The 13,107-nt window shown below is 45.4% G+C and overlaps 1 protein-coding gene across 1 annotated transcript in view; it reads right to left on the bottom strand.

Moving 5' to 3' along the window:
- Positions 1-1,087: 1,087 nt before the first annotated feature.
- The window catches only part of LOC139552073 (microtubule-associated protein 1B-like), a 52,119-nt gene continuing 40,099 nt past the window's right edge, over positions 1,088-13,107 (bottom strand). The window contains exons 4-7 of the mRNA XM_071363470.1: positions 10,212-10,352; positions 5,046-10,029; positions 4,637-4,875; positions 1,088-4,418 (exon numbers count right to left, since the gene is read on the bottom strand). Of these exons, the coding sequence (XP_071219571.1) occupies positions 4,263-4,418; positions 4,637-4,875; positions 5,046-10,029; positions 10,212-10,352 (5,520 nt within the window). The 3' untranslated portion in view covers positions 1,088-4,262. The remainder of the gene's footprint in view (positions 4,419-4,636; positions 4,876-5,045; positions 10,030-10,211; positions 10,353-13,107) is intronic.

Genomic DNA, 13,107 nt, shown 5'->3' on the forward strand with positions numbered 1-13,107 from the left:
CTGAGGAGTATTTCTGTCTGTAATAAAGCCCTATTGTGGGGGGAAAACTCATTCTGATTGGCTGAGCCTGGCTCCCAAGTGGGTGGGCCTACGCCCTCCCAGGCCCACCCATGGCTGCCCATCTGCCCAGTCATTTGAAATCCATAGATTAGGGACTAATTTATTTATTTCAGTTGACTGATTTCCTTATATGAACTGTAACTTAGCCAAATCTTTGAAATTGTTGCTTGTTGCATTTTATTTTTCAGAATAGTTAGCAAGTGACAATGTCTGCACTCAGAATGACCCCATATGGCTACAGGGCTGGACACAGTTAATTAGGGGAATTCCCCATCAGCATTTATGAGTAATTCATGTCATCTGGAGGAGTTACAAGTGTGTGTGTGTGTGTGTGTTCTTGTGAGTGCGTGCGTGTGTCAATCTGGAGGGGTTACAGTGTTAATCTCCCCCTGTAACGAGCTCATTAGGCCTCTGTTCCAACCTGTTCCAAACTTAACATGTGTTCTTGTGGCCCAAACAGTCAGACACATGCTAACGTGCTGCTGGTAATGATGCTGCCATGGGAAAGGTCACCTTAAAAAGTCTATAGACCACCTGCAAGTGCAATGCCCATAGTCTAGTTTATCATAACGGTTCGTTGATTATTTGTTCCATCAGTTTCAATAATATTGATTGTTGATGGCTTGTTTTACCTTTTTCAGTTTTGTTTACATTTTCAGCTGTTAGTTAAATTATTACATTATCATGCTTCTCACACCCTTATTGCCTAAAACTCTGCACAACATGTTCCTCATGGGACAATGTGTGTCTCAAGGCGGGCTGCAGCCGAGACTAGACTAGCACCCCTATCCATCCCAGTGGTTATAACCAGCGTGACAAACAGGTTGACTTCCTGGGCCTTCAATCTCTCCTCCCTCATCTCCGTCTCTCTCCCTTCAATCTCTCCTCCCTTCTCTCTGTTCCTCACTATTATTCTACAATGTAGAAATGAGTAAAAATCAAGAAAAACCCCTGAAGGAGTAGGTGTGTCCAAACTTTTGACTGATATTGTACATTCATTCAGGAAAGAAGGACACCAAGACACACATTCATGATTTTCCACAACATGAGTTTATTCTGGCTCTTTTTCTAGGTTTCCTTTTTAATGGTAGTTCCCTTTACATCAAATGTCCTATAGGAGGGGAGAGGAGATACTGCACGCAAATATCAGAAAAGCACTAAGTAATACTTTCACTTGAAACTAACCGCTACATTAGGTATGAGTTTGGAAAACGAGAGGGAGGATGCAGAGATCACGAGACAATTTTATATCACACAGCTGCAGACAGTATTAACAATCATCCAAAAGAGAGATAGAAAGAGAGAGATTACAGAGATTATAGAAAGCAAGGAATACAATAAAGTAGTAGCGTGAGGAAAGGTCAAGAAAGAGTGGTGTGTGTGTGGTCGGTCACTATAGTTTGTAGTTGAACGGCAGAATGGTCATGCTTATGGTTAAAGGTTCCTGTTGCAGAGCTGTACAGGACAACTGGATAATTGTGTTGCCATGGAGACAGTAACTAAGTCCCTGCCTCTGGTTGGTTGACTGTAATATTTTGTCTACGTTGTGAGTTTTCACCTAACAGTGACCGTTTGTTCTGTGTAAAGGATGGTTGTATGTTCATGGTCTCCAAATAGGCACGGTCATTTGTGGTTGATGTGTGCAGTTGGAGTTTGAACATTAGTGTTTTCTATTGTTCTGTTCATGGCTTCGCGTTAGTTATTATTTGTCCTGGCTTTTAAAGTGTCTCGTTTTTTTGTCTTTCACACCTGGAACTCATACCCAAAACAGTCACTCTCCCCCGTGTTCTACTCTTCTCAAGGCTTATCTATACAGCGCTTTACCTGACTCGTAGCGATTTTGGCAGAGGTACTGCCATATTCCATCACAAGGCATCTGACCACTTTTTTCGACAGACCTGTGGTTGGCCCGAGGTTCTACACATCCTCTTTGAGTAGCTACAGGCCCATGGACTATGATGGAGCGGATTTAAAGACCTTAAAACGGCCAACCTAGTCAGAGGATGGGGCCGCTCATTTCGCTTTTCACTCCATGCCATAATGGCGTAGCTGGCAACACCCCAAAGACAACCAGCTATTAATGTACCTCCCACTGGGCAAAAACTAGTTGAATCAACATTGTTTCCACAACATTTCAAAAATGTAATTCAATGTGATGACGTTGAATCAACGTGAAAAACTGATTGGATTTGCAAAAAGTCATCAACGTGAGGGGATTTACTATTTTTTACACCCAACTGTTAATCTAAATCTAATCACTCGTCAACACTTTTCGTTGATTTCATGTTGAATTCACAATAGTTTGACAACTAATCCAAGTGTAAATCCAAACTAGATGTTGAACTGACGTCTGTCCCCAGCGGGGTATGTCTTATATTAATTAGCACAACCTTCCATTGTTCTTTTGGCAGATTTCCCCATCCTTAAAAAGAGAAAAAAAGACTTGGTATATTTTACATTACTCATGCACATTTCATTCGACCAGTCACCCTGCCACAAAGCTATATATAATTATAGTACAGTGTTTAAAAAAGAAATAATACAAAAATTCTAAGCTTAGGAAAGTATTTAGCTTCACAAGCCTGAACATATCGTGGCACATTCAAGCAGTCACTAGGGCTCCATTTGTGGTTGACACAAAAGGCTGCAGGACGGACTGAGCGGGAGAGTACAGTACATAGAGTACTATTGAAATCAGTACAACACAAACGTTACCAGACAATTTCTGAATCTTTCTGAATGTTACAGATATTATTTTGAAACGGTGCTTTTCAAATTAAATTGGTCAAGAAACATATTTGACATTTGGCCAACAAGTTCTACTTATTTGTAATGCACGTTTTGACATTGCATTAAACAATTCTCCTGCAAGAAGGTCATTATTTTTATACTGCATTTTATAAGTTTAAAATAAATAAATAACAACTCTTAAAAACACTGAGATAAAATGTTTAAAATCATGGTGCCCATTATTAACTAATGGGCAAAAAAATCAACAATATTTTGTGCAAACAGAATTACAACGAATGGATACATCTTGACTAGAATTGTATTGTTCATAAAATAGTCGCAATGGAATAAGACAGTTAACATGATCCACAGGCCCCTCAGTGCAGTTGAACTTTAACTTGCTCTATGTATTTCTTCATACTCCATCACTGCAGTGTCAAACGAAACTAGCTCTATACAGAGATTATCTGATAGTTGGGGACAGACTCGTTTTATTTTAAGTTTATGCTACCTTTTATTTGTCCTCAGTGCATCAGTCTTTTACATTCAATTCACTTCCTAAGGCAATAACTTAAATGAGTTCTCCTCGATCCTTTGGTGTATGCAGCTGGGTTTAATCAATCTTATATATTAGTTATTTTTATGGACAGAGACGTAAATCAGTGGATTGAGACTGTTTGATGACCTATTCAACTATCTCACCCAATATCTAAGTTGTCAGCATGTACCAGAAGAATCTTTAACTTTTCAATTTGTAGTCCTAACCTTCATCATATCAATTTTTTATTATTGTCAGACCTATTTTCTCCCCAGTGTGAACAAGTATATTCTCATAGATTTTTTTCTATCTATATGTTACTTGATACATATATAATTGGTGCTCATGGGAAAGAGAGTTTTCTGAATAAATAAATCTACGTCAAGAGCACCAATATATACGATGGGACCTTCTTTTCGTGTTCTCCATACTGGTTTAGGTCATATATTTCATGCATACCAGATATTATTATAACATCATTCCTTTTTCAAAGTGATCCACAAAGCTGATGTTAACTTGTGTGAGATAGTTTGTTTGAGTATTGTGGACAATTACATTTGCGGTTGTCATTTCAAACTCAAACGTAATTGTAATGTAAGCTACGTCTTTTTCATGAATGTTGGCAAAGAGCCTTTGTTTAAATTACGTGTTTACATTATTTTACCCTATGTCTACGTCATCCCTCACCCCAACTCAAAGATACCACTAACAACATGATCCACTTGATCACTAGATCTCTTGGTTACTAGATCCTTTGATCAGGAGAGTCCAGAGGGTTGTTCCAATCTAAATGACTACGACCCCTTCCCTCCATCAGTCCCCTCACTCTGAAAGTGCATCTTGGAACGTCAATCGAGTGCGCACTCCAGTGAAGGGAGAAAGGAAGGGAACAAGAGAAGCATCATTTGGAACGGAACGAGGCCCAGGATCAGGTTCACAGCTCTATCTTGCAGGCGGGGAAGGACTCGTCCTGCATGACCACGGTGGAGCTGGAGGCCAGCACCATGATGTTCAGGTCCTGCTGCTTCTCGTGAGTCTCCTGGTACCACTCCCTCATCACCTCTGAGTCATGAGTCGGGATCAGGGTCACCTGCCAACAGGGAAAAGAGGTTAGGGTTTGCATACTATTTTTTCCAAAACTCAGAGCTTTGTGTTGTTCTGCTCGTAAAAGCAAATATATAGATATATTTTTTTCTCTATGTACACTTTTTAAGTCTTGTCTATTGTCTCTATGGCACCTATCTATCTTTCTGATACAATGGCATTATAACACAGTTATTCCGCTAAATTTTGACTGTCTCCCTGTACCTGCATGTTGTTTCCCCACGTGGCTTTGCCCTCCAACAGTGAGTCCAGGACAGCTTTGCTGGGCTCCTGGGCCATCTGGTCATTGCCACTGACTACATAGTAGGAGGACCTGACCCATTTGAAGAACTCTGCATCCACATTCTTGGCGCTGCAGTGGTTTGGGATGTAAACCAGGTCCATGTACGTGGGAGGGCAGTTGGGTACGGGCATTGCCGCTGCTGCCTTTCCACTACCTGAACCTGAGACAGAGATGTTAGAAAATCGACGTACATCACGGAGGAAAGAAATGTGAAACTATACCGAGGCAAATAGAGCTTAAACGTTCAACTTATTTGATCAGAAAACGAAGCAAAGGATCTAGACACATGGCCAAGTATGAAAAGATTGAGTGATGAGTACCAGGTCTTACCTGATGTGGCATTTTTCACACCCCTTGACGCAGAGGTATTGGTTGCATTTTTGGCATCTTTCCCTTCTCCTGCACTCTTTTTGGGAGAGGCTATTCCTTTTGAATCCTTTACTTTTGAGAGCCCAGTCTTTCTGGCCGGAGAGGAGGACTTGGTCTTGGTGAGCTTCTTCTTCTTAGCTTTCTCAGCTCCCTCTGCCTTTGAGTCCTTGTCCTTGGTCTGGTTGTTGTCGTCAGCGGGGGGCATGTCGGCCTCCGGATCTACCATGGTGACATCTGGGTGGGCTGGAGACGGAGCAGAGTCCCTGGGGGCCACGGGAGGAGGATCTGCGTGTCTGTACGTTAGGGTTCTGTCAGTGGGAAGTGTCTCAGAATCATCCTCAGAGTCTATGTTTGCATCTGCGGTAATTGAAGGGCACTCCTCAGTCCCAGGGGGAACATCCGAATCTGTCTGGGATGGAGCAGATTCACTGATGGAGGTTGGTGGAGTCTCTTCACATTGCTTAGCGTGTAGTTTACTGCTGGGGGGTGGAGGCCCTCCATCTGACTTAGCCAGGGGCTTCTCTTTCTCCAGAGGGTTCTCCTCATTCATGAAGTACTCCAGGGGACTGGGGTTTATGAAGGAGGGGGACAGCTCTGTCTTAGGGTGTCGGTACTCACAGGAAGTCACCAAGCATAGGTCAACATCTGTTCTGGAACCAGAAGAAGGGCTCTTCTTGGAGGAGTCTGGGTCCTTGGAGCCACCTGCACACTTCTGATAGTCAGAGAGGTTTGAGGAGAGTGGAAGGTAGGATGGGGAGGGAACCTTGGGACTGACAGGGGATTTGGAATCTCCACATTTGAAGGGATTAGTTTCTGCTCCCAGAGACATCTCTGTTTTCTGTGTGAAGCAAGAATAGGAGGATGGAGAGGGGATGGCAGGGGATTTGTCCATCTGCTGGGCTAAGACAGGTGACATTTCCCTCATCTGACAAGGTGTAGTGCTCGAGGGGGTGGATTGGGAAGCATCTGAAGGGGACACAGAGGTGGCGTGACTTGAGTCATTGTCTTTGAAGAGCATAGGCTTGTCCATAGTGGGTGGGCGCTGCTCAGCGGGTCTCAAATCATTGTCCTCTGACGGGCTGTAGTCCACCTCTGTCGGCCCATTCTCCGTGGCGCGCAAGCTGCCTGCACAGGTGTGCTCCGGAGACTGTTTGTTGAAGTCCAGGGCTAATGAGTGGTCAGGGGACTCCTGACCAAATGACATGGTCGAATGTTCCGGGGATTTGGGCTCCTGTACTGGTGTCTTTGATTTGGCAGTCTTTGGTGAGATGTCTGGAGAGATTGACATGGGCCTGGGGCTGTCCCCCTTGGGAGAGATCTCTGCCTCCTGGAAGGGGGTTGGAGTCTGAACCACAGAGACAGACAAGGAGTCCTCCACCTCCGTTGATTGAGGGGAGCCGGCTTCAGCGTGGAGAGCAGGGGAAACGTCATCTGTTGTAGGCTCTGGGAATGAGCTGGTGGCCAGTGAGGTGGTGGAAGCCGAGGCGATGTGTGAAAAAGTGTCCTCTGCTACAGCCTCATCAACAGGGCTGCCCGATTTATCTGACGTGGTTCCCTCTGAGATCGACATTTTACTCTCCTCTTTGAAACCTGCGAAGGGGTTTGTGGATGAGACTGAGTTACTGTCGCTAGCTCCATTTTTCCTCTCATCTTGACTCAAGTGTATTGTTAACATTTGATCTAAATCAAAGTGTGTCTTTCCTCTTACTGGTGGTGGGCTCTTCATTGGGGAGAGCACCTTCTCTACAGGTGAGGTGTGGTCTGGAATTGGGTCATCCATGGGGCTGACCCTGATGGAATCCTCTTTGTCACCCGTAACCTCTACGATTACAGGACCATGGTCATTTGCAGGTGGTATAGAGCCAGACTTCTCATCCACAGGAGACTGAAAGTAAGGTGTGTGACCGGAGGAATGAGGTGAGGTGGTTCCTTCCAATGTCTTGTCATCTGGGCTGGTGGAAGACCCTGCTGCTGCCTTTGATGATCCTGAAAGCGTTGTGCACAGTTCAATTGGTACAGCGAATCCAGAGGGGTATGAGTCAAAGGTTCCTTTGGGAGCTGAAGGGGAGCGTATGAGAGGAGAAGTAGTGGAGAGTCTTGCTGAATCAAGACCAAATTTGTCTGACTTGAATCCTTCCTCTTTGTCCTCTTCCAGTGACGATGGTGGAGATATTGTGGATGCAGAAGCGTGGTAGTCCCTGCCTTCAGTGGCATTACTCTTTGAATGGTCTGACTCTGGGCCGTCGTGTAGCGGAGACAGCCTCTTCCTCTCAAAGTCTCCTAACGTGGTTCCTCCAAACCTGGCAAGGTCCTGAGAGGGAGAGTCCTCTGTCTCATCGTTAGTGGTTTCGTCACTCATAATGTCCCTTGGAGTGGACATTTCATCCATTGGAGTAGGCACACTGGAGATCTCAATAGTTGACTGGGTGTGGCCAGATGTAGCAGTGTATGCCTCGTCTCGGTTCTCATCATCTGAGGCTACTTCGTCGTCGGAGCCAGCTGGAAGGGTCTCATCATGAATAGATGCAGCCGGAGAGAGAGGCTCAGACGTTATGTGAAGGTGTGTCACAGACAGACCCAGCTTCTGTACTTCTCTTTCATTTCTGTTATGATCTCTTACATATTGGTCTGCATCCGCATCCGCACCCTCGTCCTCAGAGTCCTTGTCTTCACTATCCTCAGCATGTATATGCTTGTCCATTTCCCTTCTCATTGGCTCATGGACCTCTTCTGTCTCTCCCTTATTTTCATAATCTAGCCCAGTTCCCTCATCTTCAAACTTCTCACTGCCGCTGCCACTCAACTTGCCTTTATGCTCCTGTTCCTCTGGGGTCTCCCTGCTTTCTCCTTCATGCTCAGTGGTTGTGATCCCCTCATCCAGAGACTCTTCTGCTTCAGGAGACTCCTTAGAGTGCAGGAGGGCCTCTCTGTGGACCACCACCGGCTCTTCCTCCTGAACGATCTCCTCTTCTTTGAGCTCCTCAAAGTCCTTGGTGAGGTCCTCTGGAGAAGACATCATGGCTCTTTCTGTCTCAACGACCTCCGCAGCACAAGTGGCGGCAGCTACCACTCCTGCTGTGACAGCTGCAGCTCCTGCAGCAGCAGATTTAGCATCCGTGGTTTTGGTGTCCTTCTTGATGACTGTTGGTTTTCCCTTGGACTTAAAAGGGCTTCCAAAGTCTTTCTTTGTAGTGTCATCTTTTTTCAGAGGTTTTGGTTTTGGTGCAAGTTTTTTCCCTTCACCTAATGCAGATGAAGCATTTTTTACATCCTTGGATGGCTTCTTTATGTCTTTCTTTAGATCTTCTTTCTTTTGCTCCTTTTTCTCTTCCTTCCTTACCTTCATTGGGGAATCTCTCCTGAAATCTTTGTCTTTCTTTAAAATGTCTTTCTTTACCTCTTCTTTGTTTACCTTCTGTTCCTTTTTGGGTGTTTCTTGCTTCTGTTCCTTTTTCGGTGTTTCCTCCTTTTTAGATGTTAGCTTCTCATCTTCCTTCGCTACTTCTTTCTTTACCTCCTTTTCATCGTTTTTCTTTTCTACAGACTTCCTGGGTTCTTTCTTGATAATCTTCTCCTTAAGAGCTTTTGGTTTCATTTCAGGCTTCTTCTTTTCTGGAGTTTCAGGTGTCGGCTCTGCTTTAGCCTTCACTTCTTTTTCCGGTGCCTTCGCTTTTTCCTTTTTCACCAAAGCTTTCTCTTTTTTCTCAAGTTTTTGGCTCTTTTCTCGAGCTGATTCTGCGTCTGTCTTTGCCTTCTCTGGAGCTTCCTCCTTTGACTCCTTCTTGAAACTTTTGCTCGGTGATGGCCTTGAGACTGACTTCAGACTCTCCTTGCTGTCAGTTTTATGTTTCAACTTTGCCTGCTTCAAGGCTGGAGCCAAGTTAGAAGATAGCTCTTTCTGAGTGACAACTGGCTGCTTCAAGAAGTCCAAGTGTTTTAGTTTTTCCAAACCTTCAAGAATGTGATACTGAGTGGCATTTCCAGGGAAAAGAACTCGCACTATCTTCTCTGAAGGGTTTGACGGGTGCCACACGATCAATGAAGATATTGAGGTCATGTAAGAGATTGGGAGCTCTGATTCTTTTCCATTGGGCAGAAGAACAGAGGCTTTGTCTTTCTCACTACCTGTCCACTGCTTCATAAACTGCTGCAGGTCCTTGCTGGTCTTTGATGGGTTAAGCACATACATCTCAAGCTTCCCCACGCCCATCTTCTGAAACAGAATGATGGGTTCGATAGTGTTCCCGACCGGCCTCTGCAGAGGCTCGGGCCTCAGATTCAGCTTGCTCAGGTAATGGAGAGTTTGTGAGACCTCTTCAATGTTTCTCCTCACCCTGAAGTTGGGTTCAGCAGGCTTCCCTAGATTCTCAGGGATGTTCAAGAACACAACCCCAATGTCTGGGGATATGAGATTCTTCACCCAGTCGCCGGTAGCTTGGGATCCATGGGACTGCTCTTCCTCCAGCTCAGCCATCTTCCTCTGGAGCATGCTGTTGATGCCAGGCAGGTTGTCATCCCCGATGTGGGTCAGGAGGATGGAGTCTACCCGGTCTAGGTGTCTCACCAGCTTCCAGAAGCAGGACTTACGGTCGGAGCCCCCGTTGATAAGCATGTTGAACCCGTTCACCGCAAAGAGGGCCGAGTCGCCGCGGCCGCCGGGGAAAATGTAGCAGCATGGTTTTGAGAGCTTCAGGAAACCGCCAGAGGTTGGTGGCTCCAACATGTCAAATGGCGATGGGATTTCTACTGACTCCGACAGGTATTCTGTGAACTCTGAGAGACCTTCCATCTCTGGGAGTATCAAGGGTGAGTTGAGCTTCATGTTGATGAAATCTTGTAGGTTGTGTTTGTCCAGGTTTGAATTTTTCCAGTCGCCTTGCTCAGGACAGTAGAGGGTTAGGCTTGCTTTGTTTGCTGGGTGAATAGTGATGAGCAATTCACCAATCTGGGGAAGAGAGAGATATTTGGAGACTTGAGATAAAAATCATGACTGTTTGATCAAACAGAATATATTTATTAACACAATTATGACAGATAACAGACGACAAATGTATTGTATCTGATGTATTGATTGAATTATAATTGTATAGTAATTGTTTAGCAAACCATTTGCTCAATTTGACTCACCTCGGGGTCTGTGAATAAATCTATGAAGTTGAAGAAAGAGAATGAGCCGGACTGCAGTATCAGCTCTCCTGTGTTTTCAAAGCATTGTCCTGAAAGCACCAGCAGCTTGTGTCTGGCTGTGTCTGAGATCATTTGGCAAACCTAGGCAGAAAAAAGGTATCAAACATGTCAGAAAGACATGTTTCATTGGAGTTTCAGTGCAATTGTGACATGAATCTCTTTTGCAATCGTAGTTTATGCTACCGCCAAAAACAGGAATAAATACAAGAAGGCCCACTATGACTTCTGCAGAGGCAAACTAGCAAAAGGACAATATAGGAAAAAGGTGGAATCATATTACGCAGGCTCCGACGCCCGAAGCATGTGGCAGGGGCTACAATCCATTACGGATTGCAAGGAAGACCCAAATGTGATCTGCCCAACAATGCCTCTCTACCAGACAAACTAAATGCATTTAAATTTTGACAAAAACAATGTTGAGCCGGGCCATCACCGACCCAGAGGATTGTGTGATCTCGCTCTTGACGTGAGAAGGGTCTTTAATCAGGTCAACACCCGCAAGGCCCGACAGTATTCCAGGGCGCATTCTCAGAGCATGCGCAAAACAGCTGGCAGGCATATTCATGGCAATTTTCAACCTCTCCTTGTCCTAGTCTGTAATCCCCACGTTTTAAGATGGCCACAATCATTCCTGTTCCTAAGAACTCTAAGGCTTCATGCCACATTGAATACCACCCTGTAGCACTCACTTCTGTAATCAAGTACTTTGAGAGGCTGGTTATGGCACACATTAACTCCTCCATTCCAGCCACCCTAGACCCACTCCAATTTGCATACCGCCACAACAGATCCATAGCAATCTCTATTGCTCTCCACACCGCCCTCACCCATCTAGATAAGAGGAACACCTATGTGAGAATGCTGTTCATTGACTACAGCCCAGCGTTCAACACCATTGTCCCCTCCAAGCTCGTCACCAAGCTTTGGACTCTGGGTCTGAACACCTCCCTCTGCAACTGGATCCTGGTACTCCTGAAGGGCTGACCCCAGGTGGTGAGGATAGGCAACATCAACTCCGCCACGTTGACCCTTAACACAGGGGCACCCACTGTTCACCCACCACTGTGTGGCCATGCACGACTCCAAAACCATTATCAAGTTCGCTGACGACATGAAGGTGGTAGGCCTGATCACCGGCAACGATGAGTCAGCCTACAGGGATGAGGTCAGTGTGGTGCCGGAGCAACAACCTCTCCCTCAACGTCAGCAAGACCAAGGAGCTGACCGTGGACTATAGGAAATGGGGGGGACGAGCACGCCCCCATCCACATTGAAGGGGCGGCAGTGGAACAGGTAGACAGCTTCAAGTTCCTCGATGTCACTTAAGACTTAAAATGGTCAAAACACACACGCACAGTCATGAAGAAGACTTGAAAAAGTTTGGCATGGGCCCTCAAATCCTGAAAAGTTTCTACAGCTGTACCTTGAGAGTATATTGACTGGTTGCATCACTGCTTGGTATGGCAATAGCACCGCCCTCGATCGCATGGCGCTACAGAGGGTTGTGTGGACAGCCTAGTACATCACTGGGGCTGAGCTCTCTGCCATTCAGGACCTCTATATCAGGTGGTGTGAAAAGAAGGCCCGGGAAATCGTCATACTCCAACCACAAGTCATAGACTATTTTCTCTGCTGCTGCACGGCAAAAGGTACCAGTGCATCAAGTCTGACACCAACAGGCTCTTGAACAGCTTCTATCCCCAAGCAATACGGCTGATAAATAGCTAACAAAATAGCTACATGGACTGAGTTTACCTTGTATTTATATTGACCTTTTATCTTTGCACTGTCTTTATACACACTCACAGGGCCCTACACACACACTTTCACTCCAACACACACACAAACACTGTCACACCCTGGCCTTAGTTATCTTTGTTTTCATTATTATTTTAGTTAGGTCAGGGTGTGACATGGTGTAGTATGTGTTTTTGTATTGTCTAGGGCACAGGTGTCAAACTCATTCCACGGGGGGCCGAGTGTCTGCGGGTTTTCGCTCCTCCCTTGTACTTGATTGATGAATTAACATCACTAATTGGTTAGGAACTCCCCACACCTGGTTGTCTAGGGCTTTATTGAAAGGAAAAACCAAAAACCTGCAGACACTAGGCCCTCCGTGGAATGAGTTTGACACCCCTGGTCTAGGGTGTTGTATGGTTTAGGGGGTTAAGTAGAGTAGATGGTTTAGTGTTCAGTGTAGGTGTCTAGGAAAGTCTATGGTTGCCTGAATTGGTTCTCAATTAGAGACAGCTGGTTATTGTTGTCTCTGATTGGGAGCCATATTTAAGGCAGCCATAGGCTTTAGCTGGTTGTGGGTAATTGTCTATGTGTAGTGTTTGTGTCAGCACTATTTATATGTATAGCTTCACGGTCGTTAGTTTGTTATTTTGTTAGTTTGTGTATAGTTGTTCGTTTCTTGGTTTTTCTCTCTTCTTTAATAAAAGAAGATGTATTTTGCACACGCTGCACCTTGGTCCAATCTCTCTCAAGAAAACGATCGTGACAGAATTACCCACCAATCTAGGACCAAGCGGCGTGTCAAGCGGCAACAGGACCCACCTACACAGGATTCATGGACATGGGAGGAGATACTGGATGGTAAGGGACCTTGGGCACAACCGGGAGAATATCACCTCCCTCTTGAAGAGCTGGAGGCAGCTAAAGCCGAGAGGAGGCGATATGAGGAGGCAGCACGGAAGCAAGGCTGGAAGCCCGTGAGTACAACCCAAAAATTTCTTGGGGGGGGCCTTAAAGGGAGTGTGGCGAAGTCAGGTAGGAGACCTGCGCCTACTCCCTGTACTTACCGTGGAGAGCGAGAGTACGGGCAGACACCGTG

The sequence above is a fragment of the Salvelinus alpinus genome, chromosome 24, assembly GCF_045679555.1.
Source record: "Salvelinus alpinus chromosome 24, SLU_Salpinus.1, whole genome shotgun sequence".
NCBI classification, from domain to species: domain Eukaryota; kingdom Metazoa; phylum Chordata; class Actinopteri; order Salmoniformes; family Salmonidae; genus Salvelinus; species Salvelinus alpinus.